The sequence below is a fragment of the Durio zibethinus genome, chromosome 26, assembly GCF_047325235.1.
Source record: "Durio zibethinus cultivar Kanyao isolate XHJ-2024 chromosome 26, ASM4732523v1, whole genome shotgun sequence".
NCBI classification, from domain to species: Eukaryota; Viridiplantae; Streptophyta; class Magnoliopsida; order Malvales; family Malvaceae; genus Durio; species Durio zibethinus.
The window spans coordinates 3,976,929-4,000,158 of record NC_143187.1 but is presented as its reverse complement, the minus strand read 5'-3'; the positions used below and the strand labels follow the sequence as shown (position 1 = coordinate 4,000,158).

The 23,230-nt window shown below is 32.9% G+C and overlaps 3 protein-coding genes and 1 pseudogene across 11 annotated transcripts; 3 read left to right on the top strand and 1 right to left on the bottom strand.

Moving 5' to 3' along the window:
• Positions 1-445: 445 nt before the first annotated feature.
• On the top strand, positions 446-3,205 carry LOC111318581 (Isochorismatase family protein). 2 transcript variants are annotated; one of them, XR_016333972.1, is made up of 6 exons: positions 446-605; positions 724-837; positions 1,219-1,453; positions 1,593-1,709; positions 2,315-2,427; positions 2,878-3,205. XR_016333972.1 is itself a non-coding variant. In XM_022921443.2 (5 exons), exons 1-5 carry the CDS (start codon positions 558-560, stop codon positions 2,949-2,951), a joined length of 588 nt encoding a protein of 195 aa, XP_022777178.1. In that variant the 5' UTR covers positions 446-557; the 3' UTR covers positions 2,952-3,205. The 2 variants fall into 2 exon arrangements, 1 of the variants encoding a protein (XP_022777178.1); XM_022921443.2 differs by lacking the exon at positions 2,315-2,427.
• A 9,854-nt stretch (positions 3,206-13,059) lies between these two features.
• On the top strand, positions 13,060-17,812 carry LOC149511238 (protein NRT1/ PTR FAMILY 1.2-like). Of its 2 annotated transcripts, none has more exons than XM_089755394.1 (4): positions 13,060-13,252; positions 13,565-13,782; positions 16,006-16,556; positions 16,642-17,812. In XM_089755394.1, exons 1-4 carry the CDS (start codon positions 13,150-13,152, stop codon positions 17,552-17,554), a joined length of 1,785 nt encoding a protein of 594 aa, XP_089611520.1. In that variant the 5' UTR covers positions 13,060-13,149; the 3' UTR covers positions 17,555-17,812. The 2 variants fall into 2 exon arrangements, with proteins under 2 accessions (XP_089611520.1, XP_089611521.1); XM_089755395.1 differs by having other exon boundaries at positions 13,565-15,318.
• A 119-nt stretch (positions 17,813-17,931) lies between these two features.
• On the bottom strand, positions 17,932-20,128 carry LOC111274545 (uncharacterized). Of its 7 annotated transcripts, none has more exons than XR_016334156.1 (5): positions 19,831-20,116; positions 19,582-19,722; positions 19,354-19,503; positions 18,505-18,710; positions 17,932-18,383 (listed from the first exon to the last, which is right to left on the bottom strand). XR_016334156.1 is itself a non-coding variant. In XM_089755396.1 (5 exons), exons 1-4 carry the CDS (start codon positions 19,990-19,992, stop codon positions 18,554-18,556), a joined length of 537 nt encoding a protein of 178 aa, XP_089611522.1. In that variant the 5' UTR covers positions 19,993-20,114; the 3' UTR covers positions 17,932-18,383; positions 18,505-18,553. The 7 variants fall into 7 exon arrangements, 6 of the variants coding, with proteins under 6 accessions (XP_089611522.1, XP_089611524.1, XP_089611526.1 ...); XM_089755396.1 differs by having other exon boundaries at positions 18,505-18,637; positions 19,831-20,114; XM_089755398.1 differs by lacking the exon at positions 18,505-18,710 and having other exon boundaries at positions 17,932-18,475; positions 19,831-20,109.
• A 1,139-nt stretch (positions 20,129-21,267) lies between these two features.
• On the top strand, positions 21,268-23,209 carry LOC111318580 (protein NRT1/ PTR FAMILY 1.2 pseudogene; annotated as a pseudogene).
• The last annotated feature ends 21 nt before the right edge of the window (positions 23,210-23,230 follow it).

The window sequence follows — 23,230 nt, the reverse complement described above, 5'->3', positions numbered from 1 at the left end:
TCCTCTTAGAATTATTCTCCTGTAAGTTAAACTTGCTTATTAAAAATCTTTTTTCTTTTAGAATTCTTCTCTTGCATATCAAACTTACCTATTAAGAATCTTCTTTATCTTAAAATTTTATTTTTTACAAATCTTTTTATCCATCAAGTAATATCTAATAAATTTCTTATAAAATTTGAATCATTATTTTCAACAACTTTATACACAATTACAGAAAGCCGGTTTACGTATTTGAAATGCATCCTCTAAACAAATGACTGAGCTGAATGCATTTTTCGTATGAAAAAAAAAACAAAAAAAAAAAGTGAACATTGGGCTAAGATTGAAAGAGACAACAGTAGTGGAAACCAATGAAAAAACGTAGTAAAAGAGGGCCTTGAATCTATTCCCTTGTCCGGCCCATAAAGAAAACGTTTGACCATTTATCTTTTCTCTTTCTGTCTATCTGTCTAAACTACTGTTCGAACGTCAGACTGAGTTTGATGTCCGAGGCAACTGATGCTTCCATTACCAGACCACACGGTTGCAAAATAATCTAAGCTTTTCGAAGAGAAAGCATGGCAGACAAATGGAAGCACACGGCTCTCCTAGTAATTGACATGCAGGTAATTTCATCTTTCTTCGTACCCTTTTTATGCAAATTATATGTACCATGACATATGAATGATTGAGTTTTATTTTTTCTTCATTTTGGAAACTTTGGGTATTGGAATTTTTTTGCAGAATGATTTTGTTTTAGAAGATGGATTGATGAGAGTGAATGGAGGCAAAGCCATAGTCCCTAATGTCATCAGGACTGTTGAAATCGCCAGGCAGCGTGGCATTCTCGTCGTCTGGGTAAAATTTTCTCTGCCTTTTTACTTCTTTAAGTTTTTTCCAGGGAAACTCTTATAGACCAAGCTAATTGAAGAGGTGATCAATCTTTAAAAATTTGATAAGTGAAGCTTTTTGTTTTCCAGCCCTGGAAACTACTACTGAGAAATGTAGGGAGAAGTTTGGAACTATTTCCTATTTTTTGGAAATAGAAAAAGTGATTTAATTAACCTGTCACTACTAGCTACCTATAACAGGACTAAAGTTCCTTATGTAGACTAATTCAGAGATGAAATTGGCATTTTCAAATTTGGTGTTGGTGGTTTAGTTGGAGATGATATTGACGAAGTGCTTGTTCAGTTGGTTGTAAATTGCAGATGATTGTGAAATGCTTTTGGGTTTTAGGTTGTTCGTGAACATGACTATTTAGGAAGAGATGTTGAACTCTTTCGCCGGCACTTGTACTCTCGTGATAAGGGGGGTCCAACCACTAAGGGAAGCTTTGGTGCAGAACTAGTGGATGGCCTTGTGATAAAAGAAGGAGATTACAAGTTGGTGAAGACTCGTTTTAGTGCATTCTTTGCTACCCATCTTCATTGTTTTCTTCAGAGTAATGGTGTCACTAATTTAGTGGTTGTTGGTAAGGAGACTCCATACCAATTGAATTTTAAGTGATTTTTTGAGAGGTATCTGTTGCTTTATGCCATGTAGCATTAAGTTTTTGAGTTGTTGTTGGTTGTGCATTAACGTTTCAGTGTTTTCTTGAATCTGTATGCTAGGTGTTCAAACTCCAAATTGCATCAGACAGACTGTCTTTGATGCAGTAGCACATAATTACCAATCTGTTACTGTTATTGTTGATGCCACAGCTGCTGCTACACCTGATGTACACGATGGTATGCAGTTCTTAACCACTTGGATCTTAATTGCATTGTTGTTTGAAAGTTACTATGTCATACTTCAAAATTTGATTTCTGCCTATCTAAAAGATTAATTCATACAGCATTTTAATGTTTATTTTCTCATGCATATGGTCTGGTTTGCTAACTTTGTGCCACTGGCAAATATGTAGGTGCCCGCATGCCATTTTCTTTGTTTTCCACATAATTTCAACTCGCATTATCTTCATCCTAGTCATATAGATATAGATTAAGACAACAAATTTCATACTTCATAAAATTGTTTATGTGGAGATTATGCTGTGTCAAATGGGGAAATTCCAGGTTTATGAAATTAAAAAGGTTAAGTTGATTGTACCATTTGCTTTATTTCCTATAGAATATATGCCAATGATATATTTTCTTAAACTTATCAACTTCTACAGAGGTAGTAATGTAAAAGAGTAGAGATGAGCAGGTGGTAGGCTATCTAGGAGACTATTCAAATGCATGTATGTAAGAAGCAGGCATATAGTTAAATGAGGACATGAATGTACTTATATGTGCAATTAGTGGATCAACAAGGTAAGAGTTGCTGATTCATTCTGAAAGCCTTGTTTCAGGGTTGCAAGAGATCAGAGCTTTAAGCTAAGGTCCTTCCTTGAGTTGTTGGAAGTAATTCAAAACATAAAATACGAGCACAGTTTGTGACTTTGGAAGTAGCCGTTGAATACTGGTGAGAGTCAGCTAACTTGCTAAACATAATTCATAAAGGACTATATAAAAATTTGGGTAGAAGGGGCAGGCTACAATTCTTTGTCATGTCAAAACCAAAGAGTTATAAGCATCTGGTGACATGGGCATAATTATCATGAATATGAAGCTGATTCAAAAGATTTTTGAGTGAGGAAACATTGCACTTTCCTTCTGAGAAAAAGAATGTTGATAGACAAACTTGCGATTTTTTTTAATCCTCATCTTTCCCCTTGCCCGAAAACTTTAACAGACAAATTCTCTTTCCTATTTATCTAGTTTTTATCCTAAATGCCATCATTGATATATGAAAAGAATTTACTTGCCTCAATATTTTTACTTTCATCTTTGAGAGAAACAACCAAATACACGTTACTTCTTTCTGCAAATTCGGCATTTTTACTGATACAGAGCCTTAAATTATGTGAACCAGCCAATATCTTTGACATGAAAAATGTTGGAGTTGCAACACCAACACTACAGGAGTGGTGTGAAACCAATGCTTGATCCATCAAATGATCGAACTGGAATGGATTCTACCCTGACCTGGTTGAGACTATTCTCTTCTACATTAGAGTACCATATGCACCCTGCAGCCTCGCAGTATTCAACTTGCCTTTCCATCATCCCATATGTGGAACGTGGAGTACTATGATATAAAGCTGTTTGTCTTTCACCATGTGTATGTTTTATTTAATTGATAATCATTACTGTTCTTATTTCCATGCTATTATAAGAATAAAGAAGAATGAGTCCAGCTATATCAAGCCTTCTTAGTTTATTTAACTGTTCCCATTCAGGCAGTGTAAAACAGATAGTGACAGAATGCCATAACCATACGTACTTCATCAATGGAAATGTAAATATAGTGTAAAAATCTGTCAGCTGAAGCCCGAAAACATAATAAGCATAAACTTGCATCATAGAAAAATGAACTAAGTTTGGGCCCTAACTTGGATCATATGCATAAACGTATGAAGATTGTATAGTTTTCTCCATTTTTTTTTTTTTTTTTCACTGAAGAGAGCTCAAATCCCGCGACCCGAGGTAGGACATTCATTCAAGCTCAGAGAAAATTTTATGAGACGATTATTACACATCATTTTCATCTAAATTGTACCATGTAATAACGTTTTTGAAAAAAAGTCATCAATTTTACACATCATATATTACAATTAAATAATAAATATCTATTTCAACAAACCTCTTAATGATTATTATAATAAATAAATAATTTAAAAAAAAATAATTATGTGATATGATTTGAATAAAAATAATATATATTAATATAAAATAATCATTTTATATAATTCTTTTATCTTCAAGGTTGATGTCGGGCCAATTATTGGATCTAAAAGCCTTTCGGACTGCTTTTGTAAATTTGAACAAAATGAGTTTTGAATTTAAAATTGATTCCTATTTCTTGGTTCTGCTTTTAAACATAAACGACAAATGAAAATCAAGAAATTACATGTGCTCTCACTTTCTCAATCCTTTGTTATTCTATATTTTCGCCATACACTTATCCTTGAACCCCAATATACATGAAGACTGTCTTTTAGGGAACGTTTCATCTGTTGAGACTTCAAAGACTTCGATTGTAAAATAAGATATGGTGCTAAATTTTCAATTTGAAAAAAAAAAAAAATTAAATCATATGTAAGTTGATTTCAAGATTCTCCCATCTTAGTTTTGTTATTTCCTTCCAATAACAGAAGTATTAACTCCTTGAGCCCAGTACCTGCAAATTTTTCATTTAGTTCTTTCAAAGAAGACTATCGAATTAGTTGTTGTGTCACCAACTTCAGTTTATCAAATTGACCCACCATGTATGTTATTCGTGTTGCTGCATGGTAATCAGCTGGCACTTCCAAGCCAATTATGATCAAGTTTTTCAAGTTCTTTACAGCTTGTCTTCTATCATCCCCCGCATGCAAACATTCGACCTTAACAGTGACTGAATGATGAATTCTGATGATTGAGGTTTCTTTGAAACTCCCCAAAACTCGATCAGCCACATGCAGACTTCTCTTAAACTTGTTCATGGAAAAAGAATCAGCTTTAATGCAATTCGGAACACACACACGCACACACTATACAGCTCCATATTTTGTCCATTCCCCTGCTTTCAAGCATAAAACATGGAGGCATGATTTAACGTTTGTTTCAAATTTTGCTTTGACTATAGAAAAAGGGTATCTGAAACCCAACAAAAATAAGGGTCCTACCCTGAGTCAAAAATTGATTGGCACTGATAAATTGTCCGATGAGAAATGTGGGTTTGTAGGCCACTTATGCTTTCATTTATTTATTTTTTCCATTCATATAATGTAATTGGGGATCAAATCTCAATCTACCTTACAGAATCAAATAAAAGTTTTCTGGTTGTGCCTTGTCCTTGCCTTTTTTTCTTTTGGCTTTACCGTTCACTTCAAAGTTTTGCTTAAACAACAGTCAATTAATTGATCTAATAATTATACAATGCTAATGTTATCCAATAATTAAACAATGCTAATGTTAATGCTCATTCTCTTGAATTTTCATGAATCATGACCCAATTCCAGCATAGCAGTACTTCAGTTCACACGCTTCAAGAAGGCAACAAATTGGAGCTGATCAGATTCCTGCCAGGAATGGAAATTCAGGGCAATGTGATTTTTGTTTGATTTGATGTAACCCCTGGATTTTTGTTTGAAAGTCTGTATGCAAATGCTTTAGGCGTAACTGAACTTCATTCCAAAAACTCTTGTTCAGCATTGAAAACAGAAAATCTCCCATTTTAACACCCCCCCCCCCCCAAAAAAAAAAAAAACATGTATCTGGTTTATTCTATGCTAGATGTCTAGACAATCAAAGCGACATATCAATCAGAGTTAAGGTGGCCAGGAAAAGAGATTGTCACTGAGATAAAATCAAAGTAGTTCAGCTGTCATGAAGATGCGATAACAGCACCCAAAGTCTTGAAAGATTTTGGGATGAGAAGTAACCATCACATACAAAATTGTGTCTAAATGTGTACTTGAAAGCAACCTACGGATCGATGAAATTGTAATGATTCATGACAACCAAAGAAGGAAGCTTCATGAAAGAAATTTCTGCTAAAGCTAATAAAAAGGGGAAATAGTCTTATCGCTATGCTCTTAATGAGCTATGGCCCTTCATTCCTTTTTTATAGAAAGAGATTGAAATTTCATTAACTAGTGAGATAATAGATATGTAAAGATGGTTCAGACGACAACCCATCCAGAGTAGCATCTCCATGTCACAGAAACCATGATTTTAACGAACTGATATAAAATTCCAACAACCGTAATTTTTCCTCTTATTCTCATATTGCTGTTTCTTTGTAAAAGAAATAATGGATGATGGGAAAGCTTATATGTGATGGTAATGGAATGGTTTGGATGGAATTGGAGTGTCTAACATAAAAAAGATTTGTTTATATGATTAGGTAGTGAAAAATCAGTGCGAAAACAAATTTGAATTATGTTTGTTCAGTTTGGGTTATGGAAGGGAATTTTATGCTAAAAATCAAATATTTCCATGTATAAATCCCGATGGCTTTTGTCATTTTTCCGAGCTTGTTGGAATCCCCAGGTAAGAAAGGGATGCAAAGGGAACATTACCATAAAAAAATGGGACAATTCCATATCTCACCTCTTAAGAATATTCATTCGTTTTTGACAAAACTGTTCTTCAATATCTGGTTAAAATGGCTGAAATTTTTTTCCAATGGTTTCATTTTGTTCCTTAGACATTGTTGTTCTTGCATGCATGCGTGCATCCTGCTCAGTTTTACAGAATATTGTAAGTAACAGGTTTGTTAGTAGATTATTTATAACTCTAAAAGTAATACTATCACATGTGCACACAGTTTGATTCTTGGAATGGAAAAAAAAATATCTATATCAAGTTAGTTTCATTATCAAACACATCTCCACTAGAATTTAAAATTTGATTCAAATAGTTCATGCAATCATTTTTATAAGATGATTGTCAATAAATTCGATATTCGAATTTCAACAATTATAACTTATTTTCTTATTAATTGATTGCAACTCTTTATCTAAAAAATTTTTTTAATGTTTATTAAAAAATATCATTTATCTATTCCAAAATTTAATGAAAATTTATTGACTTAGAAGGTTGAAATAATTTATCTATCCCAAAATTTAATAAAATTTATCTTATAATTTATTGTCAATAAAATTTAAAAACGTTATCAACAAAATTAGAAAGGACTTCTATACCCCATCAAATATATTTTAAAATATTAATAAATTCATATAATAAATAATGTGACATGTAACAAGATTTTAACATGGTTTTTCTCGAGTTTAAAAATTCTACATATTATTGTGAAGTTCTTTTATAAAATAATTTAATAAAAAATCTAAACTTACAGATTAATAAAAATTAATGTGAAAATCAATAATATATATAATTATTAAAAATATTATTTATAATTCAAATTTGATTTATATTATTCAATGATAAAAATTCGATCAATATTTTTATTAAAAATATCTAATTAAAAATATATCAAAATTTATTTAAATTTTTTCAAAATTTACAATTTTAACAAGATTTTTTAATTTATCGATTTTGATTTTTAATTTTAATTTTTTATTTAATCATTTTAATTATAAAATTTTACAAACTTTACTTAAGAAATTTCCTCTAAGTTTTTTTTCACAAATATTAACAATAATTAAAGGAAAATATTTTTATGCAAAAAAAATGGTTAAAAGGAAAGCATGGTAGTGGGGGAGTGGATGGCTTGGATTTGGGGCCTTTGAACTTTGGTGAAGAAGATATATTGGAAGATTAGAAGCAAAGAAAAACTCACTCACGGACCGGCTCCATGCTTTTATTAACTGCATTTAAAGCACAGCAACTTAATTAATGGAAGCATGACTTGACGTTGGTTTCAAATTTTCCTTTGACTAAATAAGAGCGTACATAAAGACCCCAAGCCCAATGGTCCTACCTCGTAGTCAAACATAGGTCCACATTCATCAATTATCGGCTGAGAAATGTGGGTTCCCTTCTCTCACTTCACCTTTTTTTTTAAATTTTTTTAAACCTACACAAAAAGATCTTGCCCTTGCTTTCCATTTCCTGTCCATGGAGATGCTGAATATGCAATTGCAACCCAATACCATTTTTTTTTTCTTTCTAATAGGCAAATGCCAGCCAATTGAGCTAGAAAGTGTTATTATTTTCGATCTGATTGCTGTAATTAAAAATTTAAAATTTTATAGTAATACATTAATTATTTATCATTTAACGAAGATGACAAATTTTGGGTAAATTTATAGAAAACAAAGAGATAGAAATAATAATATTATTATGTGAAATAATAAAAAATTTATTGTTTGACATTTGAATTATTTGGTTTGAGAGTACTTTTTCGTAATTTTTTAACATATCTATTGTGAGCAAAACTTTATGTGACCCGACCCTTGTCAAAATTTTCAATGAAATAATTGAAACTGCAAAAATTTCTGCAAAATTCAAGTTGTTGATGCTGACTTTTAGCTTTAGCACGTGAAATGTTTATCCCAGGGTCCATCTCATTTCAACGACAGCAAAGCCATATTTTCCGAGGAAAAAAAAAACGTTTTTTAAGGCAGGCGCCGAGGAGATCAACATGGATTTTAGCTTGTCTTCTTATATTCTAGTCACTTTTTATAATTCAGAATAATTAAATTAATGAATATATAATATATCCAAAAAAAGTAAGGAATATATGAAAGTATAATTTTTTTCTTTTGGAGGAATGCAAGATTTTGAATTTTTTTTTTATGCAAAAGTAATCGTAATTTAAAGATATAAGAAGAGATTATGATTTTATTTAGTATATAAGATTATGATAAGATATGATAAAATAATATTATAAGTTAAATTAAATTAAATAATATAATTTTATTTATAGTTGATATATGTAAATATTAGGATATAATAAATTATTTATTTGTTAAAATTATCTTTTCTTAAAATTTATATAATTGAAATAATTGATATAAGATTTAAATATATAATTAGACATATAAATTTAATTTTTAAATTTTTTTAGATACAAATGAAATATGATATAATATGATTATCATCATATCTTATCAATAATCTTATGCATCAAATATAATTTATATATGTTAAAATTTAAAATTTAAATTGATTAAATATCATATATTAAGAGATGATTATAACAATCATCTTGATTAAATATTGAATTCAAAATTTAAATTATATATATATATAAATTAATAAAAGAGTTAGGTTAAGTGGCAAAAGTAGTTAAGCTCAACAATCTTTTGAAAAGGAGGTTTCCCAAACCATTAGATAAAGAATATAATTGAAAAGGAGCGAAGGCTGCCTTCTAAGTCTAATATTCTCTCCATCCTAAAATGATTAGTTTTATTTTGACTTCATGATAGCAATTTTTTTATCTATGCTTTTTCTTTTCTTTTATAAACTTTTTACTAATCTAGTGTGTATATATATAATATATATTAATTTTCATTGCATTTCTGTTTTATTAATTATTAAAGAACATTTATTTTCTAAAATTTTAGTGATTTAAAAATATATAAGATCAAATACCATATATGAATGGTACACCACCTTAAAAAAAAAAATCATAAAATTATTGCATTGTGATTCTTTGGGTTACTCTTATCTGGTTTCAAAATTACTTAATAACGCGATAAAAATTATTTTTCATTGATTATCCAAGCACAAGTTTTGTCTTTTATCATGTCCTAATGAAGGCTATATGCAATAATGATAATATCATTATGATCAATTGCAAGCTGTCATTTAACATGATTCGAATGGCTTTGTAAAGTTGAAAATGATACTAAAATCTTCTTTCCCCACAAAATTTTTTTTCAATAGTTGATGTTTCATTAATCAGGGAGTGTAGGATGTTATTTTCATTTCTTTAGTGAACAAAGAATAGAAAGATAAGATGTGAAATGCAGGCCCCAACTTCAGCAGCATCTGGGTGGCTTTTTCTCTCAACCCAAACACCCCAAAAAAAAAAAAAAAAAAAAAGAAAAAGAAATTGTGCCCCCCCCCCCTCCCTTTTTTTTTTTATTTGTTGTCACATGAGAGAGAGCGGTATCGAAATTGCTTTGGTTTGGTTCACATGACTTGAAAAGCACATCAATGAAAGAAAGGAGAGAGGACTTTAGGGCCACATCTGCAGCACGCAAGACCTAAATAGCTATACAGGTATGGCTGTCCTTGTTGCTCTGTCTTCTTCATGCAATGAATGTAAATTCCTTGCCAAATAATTTTGGGCCCTCTCCCACAAATTTACTATTTGAAACCTTCAGTGGTTGTATGAGGCTATGAGGTTGGTTGAGTTATGCTGAGGTGAGATGTTTTAGAATTGTCATCTTATCAAATCTTTTCCTTGTTATACTATGATGTAACAAAATCGCAAAAATTACTTCATTTTTTCCATAACCAAAATTAAAGAAAATAGAATTTCAGAAACATCAGAGAACCAAATTGCACGGCATTGTCATAGCTCTCTGGCCTCTGCATCTGCCACCACCAACAGTGAACACTCGTGCAGTTTCCAGTGTCTACCGGCTCAAACGAAAAAGATTGGCTCCATCATTTCATAATTCGATTTTAATCGAAATAATTGATGAAATTGATTTAGTTTGATTAATTAATTAATTATTAAATTAATTTTAATCAATTAATAATAATAATTTTTTAAAAAAATTTAATTTTTGATTAATTTAATTTAAAAATTGAATTAATTAAATTAATTAAAATTTTTATTAAATATAAAATAAAAAACATGAAATGAATAATTTAATTTTATAATTTATTAAAATTTTTAATATAATATTTTAATATTTTATTAAATAATTTTATTTAATTCATATAAAATTTTAAAATATATTAATTAATTAATTAGATTAAATTAAATTCGATGTATTAATTTTTTAAATTTATAAGTTTAATTTAATTAAGAGAATTAAAATAATTTAATTTTAAATAATTCAATTTAAAATTATTCGAATTAACAAGGTAAACACCCCACCAACGTCTCCATTATAAAAACGACTCTTGAGTCTGGGATATGGGAATTTTCTTTGATCTTTGGGGTTGGGGGCTCTTTAAATTATTAAGAAATGTTTCAATTTCCAAGAAAGAAGAACTGTTGAATTTCTATAGATCAGACGGGTGACAGATGAAAAAAAAACTGAAGCAACAGATCAGAAAAGGGTTTTGCATAAATGCCTAAGCCCACGTGCAATGTGAAATGTCGTAAACCGAAAGGTAAACGCTACAATGATCCATTGTGATGAGATCTCATGAGACCTGAGCTAGATTTGGTAAGATTTATAGGGACATGCAAAGCACACTTGCCTGACTGCCATACAAGGAAAAAAAGTAAGGAAAGAAATTCAATATTGGATAATGGACTCAAATTATTGAAAGCTTATTATTATGGTAACATTAACTAATTAAAAACATAAAAAAATAATTTTACTTTTTTTTTAATTTTTGAAATGCTTATGATTTTTTTTTTTAGAAGATGGTAACTAAAATGTGGTTTTAAGAAAGAAATTGATATGCTTAACAAAAATATATAACAAAAATCGTTTTGTAAACTATAAATGAAGCTTTAAATACATGTAAAGGTTAAATATATGGGCATAAACATTAAAATTTTTGTCAATTTTTTATTTTTGTTTGAATTAAAAATTAAAATAAAAAAAATATATTTATATAATGATGTGCCAAGGACTAAATTTAAAGACAAAATATAAAAGATATAAAGGAATGAAATTAAATATAGTAGGTGTTCTAGTATGATATTTTAGAAAAATAATGAGCTAAGAACCCTTTTCCAAACTATCGCATTGTTTGATATATTATTAGTGGGATTTTTTAATATCATATAAAGAGCTATATTCTAACTTTTTTTTTTAAATATGCATTAAGAGGTACATTTATAATATTAATTTTATTTATGAAATTAAAAAATTTTACTATTAATGTATTTAATAATTTCTTTTATTTTTTTTATTATTGACATATTCAATATGATTAGTTAAATGAATTATGCAAGTTATATTCATGTTACGCAATTTAGCATGTTTAAGACAATACTTTTTTTTTATTATAAATGGGTTGACACAAATATAATTACATATTCAAAATAACTTAACTATGTATCGCATAAAGATGACAATAAGGCGGGGTAAGGTGATTTTTTTCGACTTGAATGCGATTCGTTTTTATAATCTTTTAATCTAATTCTATACCTTTTAACACTCAAACATTAAATTTAAACTCAATCCTGACATATAGAATCTGATGGAACTCATCCACTCTTAAATTGATTTTTGTGATATTAATTCAGTGTGATTAATCTCATATAATTTTTTATTTTTAATATCAATTACATGTTAATTACCTAGATATATTATATTATTAAGTTAATCTTCTAATTATTATTAAATAATAAAATTATTAATATAATATAAATATGTTTATAAATATAAAATTAAAATTAAAATATTATTTTTATATAAACCCTAGAATTACACCTTGAACATGACCTTGCTCAACTGTAACTTTTTTTATTGCAAAACTCGTTCCTTGCATCTCAACCCACTATTTTTTTTTTCATCACTAACTACTAAGATAATACTTTACTATTTTCATTTTTAAGGTTTTTTCTTATAAATCACCATTATTTTTCCTTTTTTCTCTCTTTGACTTGAAAATAAAATAAAAAATCAAATTTCTAAGGTAAAATGGTAAAACCAAGTTTACTACTTACCAATTTTCAAAAGTTTTTTTTTTTTATTTCCTTTTTTTTTTATTCATTAGTTTATCATAAATGTAATAACATTCTCTCAATAATTTGGATCCATTGCCCCATTTTGAAATTCTTTCCTTACATTTTCTTTTGTCCCGGTTAACCATTTGTTTTCTATGCATCCAAGGGTTCCAATAAATTTTACCAAATCTAACGGCTCATAGTAACAGGGTCTCACGGAATCTCATTATAATGATTCTCATTGCAGTTCTCACTAAACAAAATTCAGTGCTGGACTGGTTTGGCTCTGGGGTTGGGTTGCAGGAGATTGGGGTGGCTTTTACTCTTCATCTCATCATCTGGACCTTTTCTTTTCCTCTCTTTCTTTCATCAAACAAAATAAAATTCCACTTCTCTGCAGTGATATTGACTTGTGATTGGAGCAAGTAGAGCAAAAGGACTGGTGGACCATCCTATTACAGTGAAACATGCTGCACCATATCCCATAAAGGCTTCACGATTATTGTACTAACCCTCCAGTGTACTTAATTTATAAGAAAAAAGTGAATTTTTTCCTTTCCCAAACCAAAAAGAAAAAGGCTAAAATTTGATGTAACCAGCAAGAAAAGGTGTTAAGATCATGGTATGTCTATTCCTCAATTATTTATTATACAATCTATCCTCTTTATATTTTATTTATATATATATATATTTTTGGGTCTAAGTGCCTTTCTGATTTTGTTTATCAGATGTTACACGCAAACACGTTTGCCTTCCTTTTTTTGTTTAAAAACCCACTCAAAAACTTGAAGCTTCACTTCCAAAAAGATTTATTGATTTGCAGCTTTCTCCTCCATCTTTGGTTTTTCCCTGTCTTGTAAGAAGGAGCTCAGCTAGACTTAAGCTATGGAAGATAAAATGGAGGACTCTTCGGGTCAAAGAGAAATGTCTCACCAAGAAATGCCTATAAGACAGAAGGGTGGCCTCGTTACCATGCCATTCATAATAGGTACATTCATTCAAAATGATAAACAAAAAAGTTCATTTCTTTTGCATTGTGTTACTTGAGTGTTTGTATAAAGTTTTACTGTACTTCTGGTCATCTTTTTAGCTTTTGCTATATCTTTCAATCTTTGTTTTTGGGTGTTCAGTAAAGCAGCAAATCATGGCATGTTATACTTTTCTGGTTCATGCAAAAGCACCCACATAAAATACATGTAACTTTTTACATGGAATTCTGCTATTGGTAGTCTTGAAAGTTTAGATAATTCTCATGGTGATTTTTAAACCCAAGTCCTGAGATTTTCGTTTCGAAATGCAGCCAATGAATCATTTGAGAAGGTGGCAAGCTATGGGCTGGTCCCGAACATGATACTCTACCTGATTAAAGACTATCACATGGGAGTCGCTAAAGGCACCAATATTTTCTTCTTCTGGCAAGCTGCTACCAATTTCACTCCTATATTGGGTGCTTTCATCGCTGATTCATATCTGGGTCGTTTCCTCACCATTGGCTTGGGGTCCATTTGTAGTCTCTTGGTAACATTTCTCCTTAATCCCCTCACTTTAATGCTAATTGTTTCCATGTGTAGCGCAGTTGGAAGTCCAACTTCTAAGTGAAATAATAAATAATGATCTATGTTGACAAGTACTAAAACAATTACTACTAATTAAGTAGGATAATGACCAGCTTTAGCTTAACAAAGAATGTCCCTTGGGATCTTGTTTTAATTTATTCCATTTTCAAAGTTAGCGCCTGTCGCAAAGGATTTGTCCCAGAAGCCCATGTGAATATAGGAAACATCTGACTTCTTGGCCCTTAACGTACTACTATCAGTTCATCATTATTGGGAATAAAGCCTGGTGCTTCAAAAATGAGTCAGGATAGAAGAGATTGCTACTCTCCACTTACTCAATTTCTTGTTCATATGAAGTCTAATATATGCCACACAAGCTAAAGTTTGGGTGGTTGATGTGGGTGGACGGTATAGTTTGTTGGCTTTAGGCCTTAAACTGGAATAACAATGCTCCTTTCTTGTACCAAACGTTCTTTTTTCAAACAATAGGATGAGCGTTTTCAAGAAAAGTGTAATTGTTCAAGTACATGTGGATTACAATGGCCCAGATGATTTATGCTTAGGGATAGTGAATAAGGGAAATAATTTAGTAAAATTCCATCTATATATAATTATTATATTTAGATGATTAGAAGCTTAGTAAATAATAAATGAGTTTGCTTCTTTTTAACGTGTTCCAAAAATCAAACCCTTGTAATTAACTACAAGTCATCATCATGCTCTTTCTCAATGTTTCCTTCAGTTTTATTTTCAACAAATTAAATGTTGTGCATGGCCCTGTATAATACCCGTTTTTACCTCATTCTGATATAAAGATTTTTTTTTTTGTTATAAAAGAGGCCGTATGGAAAAAAAAAAAAGGATTGTTGTTGTTTGAGATTCAAATATTAGATAGGTTGGATGTCATTTTTTGAGGATGTATAAATTAACTAAATTATATTCCGTACTTATATAAATATTAGACTTTGCATTGCCTTTTTTTTTTTTTACTAAATCTATAACAAAAAAATTATCAACATAAAGGGACACTTAAGCATTTAGTTTTTTAAAGCCTTCTACCTTTAGAAGAGTGTGTCCAGGCAAATGGTTGCCTTAGGGATAAATATATATTTTTGCCAACGCCGTAGGGAGCGTTAGCCAGGTGCTTTAGTTGATTTGTATTGCGCCTTGGACCATAGGTGCAGGCTTTGACAACACCGCTACCAAGAGGATAGACATTTCATGTTTATCATCAGCATAGGACCGACTTGGTGCAAAAGTTTCCTTTTAATAGACCATGTTACTTGCCCTGACAACACTGCTACCAAAGCAAACAATTGTGAAGGGAGACATTTTATGCTTATCAGCACTGGACCAGCTTCGTGGAAAAGTTACTTTCATTATCTGACTCTATTATTAGGTTGATGAACAAAAATCTGTAATGAGAGCGTTTGTCAGCGCTGGTCCACCCTGGTGCAATGGAAACCAAATGCTGGAGGGTGAGCAACCGAGCCAAGAGGTGATTGCCACATGGACTTATTTGAAATGTAGGAAAAGCCCAATTCTGATTTTCTGGTATTTTAGATTTTTATAGCTCAAAATTGTAGACTGTGATGGAAATGATCACATTATCTAAGACTCAAATCTCATACCATGCTTTTGCGAGAGATTCAACTATTATATCAAAAACATTTCTGGTGGTAACTTTTGTAAGAATTAAAGAGTAAAAGATTACTATTCTTAGCTTTGTTTATTAGGAAGAATTGAAACTTTTTTAGTCTTTGGGATTCATAATCACATTTGTTATTTATTACTTCAACCTTTAAATTAAAATTTTTTTCCTTTCTCCTTTTCCATCCTTTCGACTAAACCAAGAGTTAAAGTGCTTGTTGCTTGGGTTGATTGGAAGGTGTATATATTTAACTAAATATGATGGCTAAGTGTCACGGAAATCTTTTACAGTGTCTTTTATCTAACATCCTTTTAATTTAGAGGTTTAAAAACTTATTTAGAATTCCTACAAAAGTAGCTAGATACATTAATGCATATTATACATATCCAATACATTATTGTGACTTTCCCAAATTTTAACATTTTCATGGCATATTGTGACTAGTTTAAACCAATGCCTTGCACCATATGGTCTAATTTAGATGCACTGTATTATGCCTAGTCATGAACATGATCCTGACCTTGAATGCTATAGGGGATGATACTTTTATGGCTGACAGCCATGATTCCACAGTCAAAGCCTCCCACCTGCGATATAATGACTCAGACCTGCAGATCTCCAACCGTAGCTCAAATGACTCTATTAATCTCCTCATTTGTTCTCATTTCCACTGGAGCTGGTGGTGTTAGACCATGCTCCTTGGCATTTGGAGCTGACCAATTGGACAGAAGAGATAATCCAAAGAATGACAGGGTCCTAGAAAGCTTCTTTGGCTGGTACTATGCTTCAGCAGCTATTTCTGTTCTAATTGCATTGACGGGTATTGTCTATATTCAAGACCATCTTGGATGGAGAGTGGGCTTTGGAGTTCCAGCAATCCTAATGTTGCTCTCTGCACTTGTGTTTTTCCTTGCTTCTCCCCTCTATCTCAAGCAGAAAGCAAGCAAGAGCTTGCTTACTGGCTTTGTACAAGTAATTGTTGTTGCTTATAAAAACCGGAATCTGACATTTCCCCTTCCAAATTCAAGTGGAAGTTACCATCACAAAAGGGATTCAACGATTGCTGCGCCAACTGACAAGTTAAGGTACAAAACTACAATACACTATCCCTTACCATTTAGATATCATGCTTGATCGTTTTGATTGACTTCGTTGCTTTTGTGCACCTAGATTTTTGAACAAAGCTTGCATCATCAAAAATCCCGAACAAGACATAGCCCCGGATGGCTCAGCTTCGAACCCATGGAGTCTTTGCATAATAGAGCAAGTAGAAGAGCTGAAAGCACTTATTAAGGTGTTACCATTGTGGTCTACAGGGATCATAATGTCAATAAATTTAAGCCAAAATTCATTCCCTGTGCTTCAGGCTAGCTCTATGGACAGATACCTTACAAAAAAGTTTCAGATTCCCGCAGGCTCTTATGGAATGTTCAACATCATTTCCCTTGCACTATGGGTTATTCTCTATGATCGTGCGATTCTCCCCTTGGCATCGAAGATCAAGGGTAAACCGGTAAGGATTGGTGTCAAACTAAGGATGGGTATTGGGCTATTTCTTACATGCATAGCTATGTTAGTTTCAGCAATTGTGGAGAACGCCAGACGAAGAAAAGCAATCAGGGATGGGTTTCTAAACAATCCTCATGCAGTTTCAGACATGTCTGCTATGTGGCTTGTGCCGCAATTTTGCTTGAATGGCTTAGCTGAGGCTTTCACTGCAATAGGGCAGACAGAGTTCTTTTATTCCGAGTTACCCAAGAGTATGTCAAGCATTGCAGCTGCTCTCTTTGGACTAGGATTGGCTGTGGCAAATTTGCTAGCTAGTGTTGTAGTGAGCATTATCGATAAGATTACCTCAAGAGGAGGGAAAGAGAGTTGGGTTTCAAGTAATATAAACAAAGGTCGGATTGACAAATTCTATTGGGTTCTCGCCAGTTTGAGTTTCATCAATCTATTTTATTACTTTCTCTGTGCCTGGGCTTATGGACCTTGTGGTGAACAAGCAACGAAAGTAAGCGATACAGGGAATGGCTTGAATAAGGTTGGACATGAAGGGAATGGGCTGAAGAACGGAGAAGAGTGATCCAAAACCTGATATTTTCTTGCCTGATGAGTGTTTATGGTCTTGGAATGACTGTTGCAGTTAAAATTTGCCTACAATAATATAGTCTTTTGCTAGTAACTAGGAATATAGTTTTTGAAACCATCACATCTTTTCTGCACTATTTACTTGTGTCAATTTCTCTTAACTCTGTGCCACAAGCCATTCTTTACCCCTCTTTTACATTATATTTTATACTTCAGTAAGTAGTGGTTGTCTGATGATTGAATCTTCGGTTTACATTCAACAGTGTTTCGATGCATTTTTGACTCAGAATATTGCATTCTGAAACAGACCAGACCTAATTGTCATCTTGAACTCTTTAAATCATCTGAAAGGTAAAGGCACTGGAATCACAATAAACAAATATAAAACTTCTTGGGATGAGAGATGGTACAGAAATTGTTCCAACTGTGAAGATCTTTAAGTCCAAAGCCAGCTTCAGATTTGGGATGAGAGATGGGTTGCCAACCTACTCTGGCACCAGTCCAGAGGAATCTAGAATAAAGCTCATTAACCCTTTTCAAGATACTCTTGGGAAGAATGAAATGCCTACCCCAATAGTTCTTAAGATTAAACAAAACTGATTGTATAAGTTGGACTTTACCTAAGTTTGATAAGAATTTAACAGCCCAAGAATAAATCTTTTCCGTGACTTTTTCAACCAATCAGTAAGCCTCCTTGTTACAAGAGGGACTCCAAGGTATGTAACTGGTAGCGTACCAAGTTAAACATCGGAAATCTGATGCATTTCCAGAAGGGATTCGTAGCTAATACCTTAAGAAAATAACTCTGTTTTTACACAATTCAACTGCAGGACAGAGAAAGTGTAGAAGACCATTAGTACATTCTGCACCCCCATGATAGAACCCAAATTGCCTTTGGTGAATATCATTAAGTCATCTGCAAATACAAAAATGGGTTAAGTTTACCCTTTCACATTTAGGATGATAATCAAACACCCCAAATTTGGCAATTGCGTCAAGAAGTTTGGAAAAGAACATTGACAGCGATATCAAAAAGGTATGGGGAAATACGATCCCCTCGTCTCATTCCTCTTGCTCCCTGAAAATATCCAACCAATCCACCGTTCAAAGATATAAAGAACCTGGTAGTGGTGATGCAGCATTGGATCCACCTTATAAATTTACAATAATACTTCAATTAATTGTATGTAGTAAGTTATTTAACTTCGAAGATAACATCATGAAGAATAGAAAATTGTAGATAAGTTTGGATACTGCCCTTATTTTTCTGAAATACTTGAAACCCTACCCTACTACTGGTTGAAGAGGATATTATATAATTAGATGTTGAACTGTTAATGGTTGTTTGGACAGTTACTTTTGGATTGAGAATGGGTTATTTGTTTTATAACATTGTTATTTTGGAAAAAAAAAATGACCAACCCAATTCTTTGAAATCGCCAGCCTATTTATGTTTACCCTCGCTAGGGTTGTTGGGCTTGGAAAATGGAATAAGATAACTACAAAACCTTCAATTACTTGCAGGAATTCTCCCTCAATGTCTGTTCTATTTCATACTTTCATAACACAGTTATGCACTATAAAATCTCTGCTGTGAAATCCAGCAGCCTCTTTCAATTCTGAATAATTTAAAATTGAATAATACAAATGTTAATTATTCATCAATTTAAACCAAAACCCACAAAAAGCAAATCAATTGGCAAGCAATTTGCCTATTTGAATGCCTTCAAATGAGCAAAAGCTGCAAAATTAATACATGTAAAGACCAGGGAAAGAGTCTCAAAGCTTACTCACTTGACTTGCCTTCATACTATCTTTATTTGAGGCCATCCACTGCTTACCCAAAGCAATTAGCTCACCGTTTCCTTTCCTTCTGACATCCACCACCACCTGCGTAAGCTTTCCCTTTTGCCCTATAACCTTTGCCTCTATCTCCACTTCTTCCTGCCATTAGAACTTATCCTATTTTTAAACCATAACTAAAGGAAAAGAGCTTAAGATTTACCATACGAGAAAACTAACTTGAATCTTGGCAGTCGAATGAAACGAAATGTCGAAATCAAGAGAGGCTTTGACATGATCTGCAACGGAGTAAATAGCAGCAGCTCCAACGTCGTCAATCAACGTGGCCATGGCTCCAACATGCCAATTCCCATCTGCATCCTACGGATAAAGATATGTATAAGTTATAATATTCTTTTATTTTGCCTTCTGATTAAAACAGAATGAAGATAGCAATATAATCGAAAGAGATTGATCAGATTTATTTACTGATACACGACTGGGTACAACGAAATTACAGCGTATGAAACCCTTTTGGCCATGAAGAATCTGCAGTCCTTCCAAAGTCAGGGCCTCCAGCTCGTGGCTAATGATTCCATTTGACAAACCTCCCAACCATTTCAGGGATTTTTGTAGAGAGCCATCCTCCATTTTCAGACCTTCTTCCTCTTGCTTTTCCCCTTGTGTTACAGGGGGACTAACTAAACTTGGTTCCTTTCTTATTGACTTCAAGCCATATTGGTGGGCGGCCCTGGTTAATATTTTAACTACTCTATATTATTTAGATAGCCTTTTGTCCTTAGACAACCGTCAGCCATTAGCTGTAAGTTATCCGCCTTTTCTTGTAGAAAGAAGAATCCAATTTTAAAAGAACAACGAAAATTAAAAAAAAAAAGGAGGATTTGAATGTCATGTTAATTTAAGTTCGGTCAAATTATACAAACAATTCTTGCATTTAGGTAAAATAGTAAATTTAGTTTTATGTCAATTGAGTCTTTTTATTTTTATAAATTATTAATTTTAGTCCAAGCATTAATAAAATAATTTTTTAATGTGGATGTACTTTAAAAATTGATAATATGACATTGATTAAAAAATCATGATATTTTAAAAAAAAATGTGAAAATTTTGTATTATATTAAAATTTAAAACTTTTTATCACATCATGCTTTAGTAAGTTTTAATACCAAAAAAATAAAGTAAAAAACTAATGTGAAATATAGAAAATTAAAGTAAAAACAATAGATGTATTTAAAAAAGAAAGAAAATATAGTTTTATGGGATTGAAAGAATGAATTAATGTAGATGATAGATGATGAGAATGGACACGTAAGTATTAAAGGATACAGTGATATAAGGAGAAAACTAATTTCTGTTTTCGATTACAGCTAGAGTCAAGTCTTTCATTCCACTCATATGAAACGATGACAAAAAAAGAAAAAAAAAAAAAGAAGAGCATCATTCCACTGTGTATGACAGTTTTCATACAGAGGAAATCCTTTGTGAATTGTCCAATTTTCTTAGGTGTAGAATTTGATGAACGATAATTAATGTAATTAATGATACATGGAGTAATGTAAAACCAAAGTTCTGCTCTTAAACAGAGCTGAAAAACAAGACATTCTTCGAAGCAATCTCTGGAGTTTTTCCTTATCCGAACCGGTCTTGCAAGAAAATAGGATTTCATATTGAGCTCCAAATATACGCCAAACAAATCGAAATGAAAATACCAGAATTTTGTTCCCATGGTTCATGAATAACACATTTCAGTTTTTTTAAAGTGTTGGCAGAATTGGATGAATACAAAATCTGGTTTTGAACTGCAGAAGAGGAGTTTAAATATCTGTTCTTTCTTTGTTCTCCAAGAAGTAGAATTCCCAATAACTCTGAAATCTGAATTAAGCCATAGCATTGGAAAGGGAATCAATGGCTTCAGAGAAAAGTATGGAGAAAGGGATCCCACAAAATTCGTCTAAAAGGCGAAAAGGGGGGTTCATCACCTTGCCATTCATCATAGGTACATGCATCTAATGCATATATATTAGCTTGAATATTTTGTTGTATTATTCATGGTCATTGGTGCTATATTGTTCTGACTTCTGAACATTGATTTTGAATGTTTCAATTACAGCAAATGAGGCGCTTGAAAAGGTGCCAAGCTATGCGTTGGTGCCAACCATGATGCTATACTTGAAGAGTAACTATCACATGACCATTGCCGCAGGGCACAATCTTATAAACCTTTGGCAAGCTTTTAGCAATTTTGCACCTATTTTGGGTGCCTTCTTCGCTGATTCTTACATGGGTCGTTTTGTTACCATTGGCTTGGGTTCAATTTCCAGCTTCCTGGTAATTGGGTCTTCTTTTTCTATGACATCAGCTGCGGTTTTGATTCTTAACTTTTTAAGATGGTTGTTATAACGTTATGTTCTTGTTCATGAATCTCTATTTTGGATTTTTACGCCTGAATTTAATGTTTCAGGGTGTGACAATTCTATGGTTAACAGCCCTTTTACCACAGGCAAGGCCTCCTCCTTGTGACCCCTTAACTCAAAGCTGCAAATCTGCAACAGCAGGCCAGCTGGGTATCCTAGCCTGTGCCTTGTTTTTCAAGTCCATGGGGGCGGGCGGCATTAGGCCATGTTCCATGCCATTTGGTGCTGATCAGATGAGCAACAAAAGCGAAAAGAGCCTGGAGAGCTACTTCAGCTGGTATTATGCTGCAGCATCCCTTGGTGGTTCGCTTGGTTTGACGGTTGTCATTTACATTCTACAAATATATGGGTGGAAGGTGGGATATGGAGTTTGCGCATTTCTAATGCTTCTGGCGGCTCTGGCGTTTTACATTGCTTCTCCCCTCTATGTTAAGCTGAAAGCAAGCACAAGCCTCTTCACTGGCTTTGTACAAGTTGTTGTGGTTTCTTATAGGAAGAGAAATCTCCCATTTCCATCTCAAAAATCAGGTTACCATCACGGAGAGGATTCAAAAATTATTTTCCCAAGTGAGAAATTAACGTTTATGAACAAAGCGTGCATCATTACAAATACTGAACAGGAGATAGGCCCAGATGGATTGGCTTTGGACCCCTGGAGACTCTGCACAGTTCAGAAAGTCGAAGAGCTTAAAGCACTTCTTAAGGTCTTACCAATATGGTCTACAGGGATCGTGATGGCGATAGCTGGAAGCCAACACTCGTTTCCGGTACTCCAAGCTAGTACCATGAACAGGCAAGTTTTTGGAGGCTTCCAGATACCAGCAGCCTCTTTAACCGTGATCGTCTACGGCATTGCAGTGGTTTGGGTTGTTCTTTATGAGCGTGTGATAATTCCATTGGCATCAAAGATCAAGGGTAAACAAGTATATATCAGTGTTAACTTGAGGATGGGACTTGGTTTATTCCTCTCGGTCATAGCCTTGGGATTTACAGCAATGGTTGAGAATGCCAGACTAGGCAAAATAATCCAGGAGGGGCATGTCAAAGATCCTAGTGCAATAGTAAATATTTCAGTAATGTGGCTTCTCCCACAGTATATCGTGATGGGCGTGGCTGAGGCTTTGAGTACACTTGGGCAATTCGAGTTTTATCATCGGGAGTTCCCAAAGACCATGTCAAGCATTGGTAATTCCCTGTTCTTCCTGTCACTGGCATTGGCACACTTACTGAGTAGTGCTCTCTTTAACATTGTCAACCAGACTACTTCACCGAGTTGGGTTGCAGACAATCTTAATGAGGCTCGCTTCGACAATTACTACTGGCTTCTTGCAGGGTTGAGTCTTGTCAACGTGTTTTATTACATCATTTGTATCAGTTCTTATGGATCCACCTCAGATGTCATGGATGAAGGATATGTATCAGAGGAGGAGTAATAAACCTTAGAGTAGTCAGGT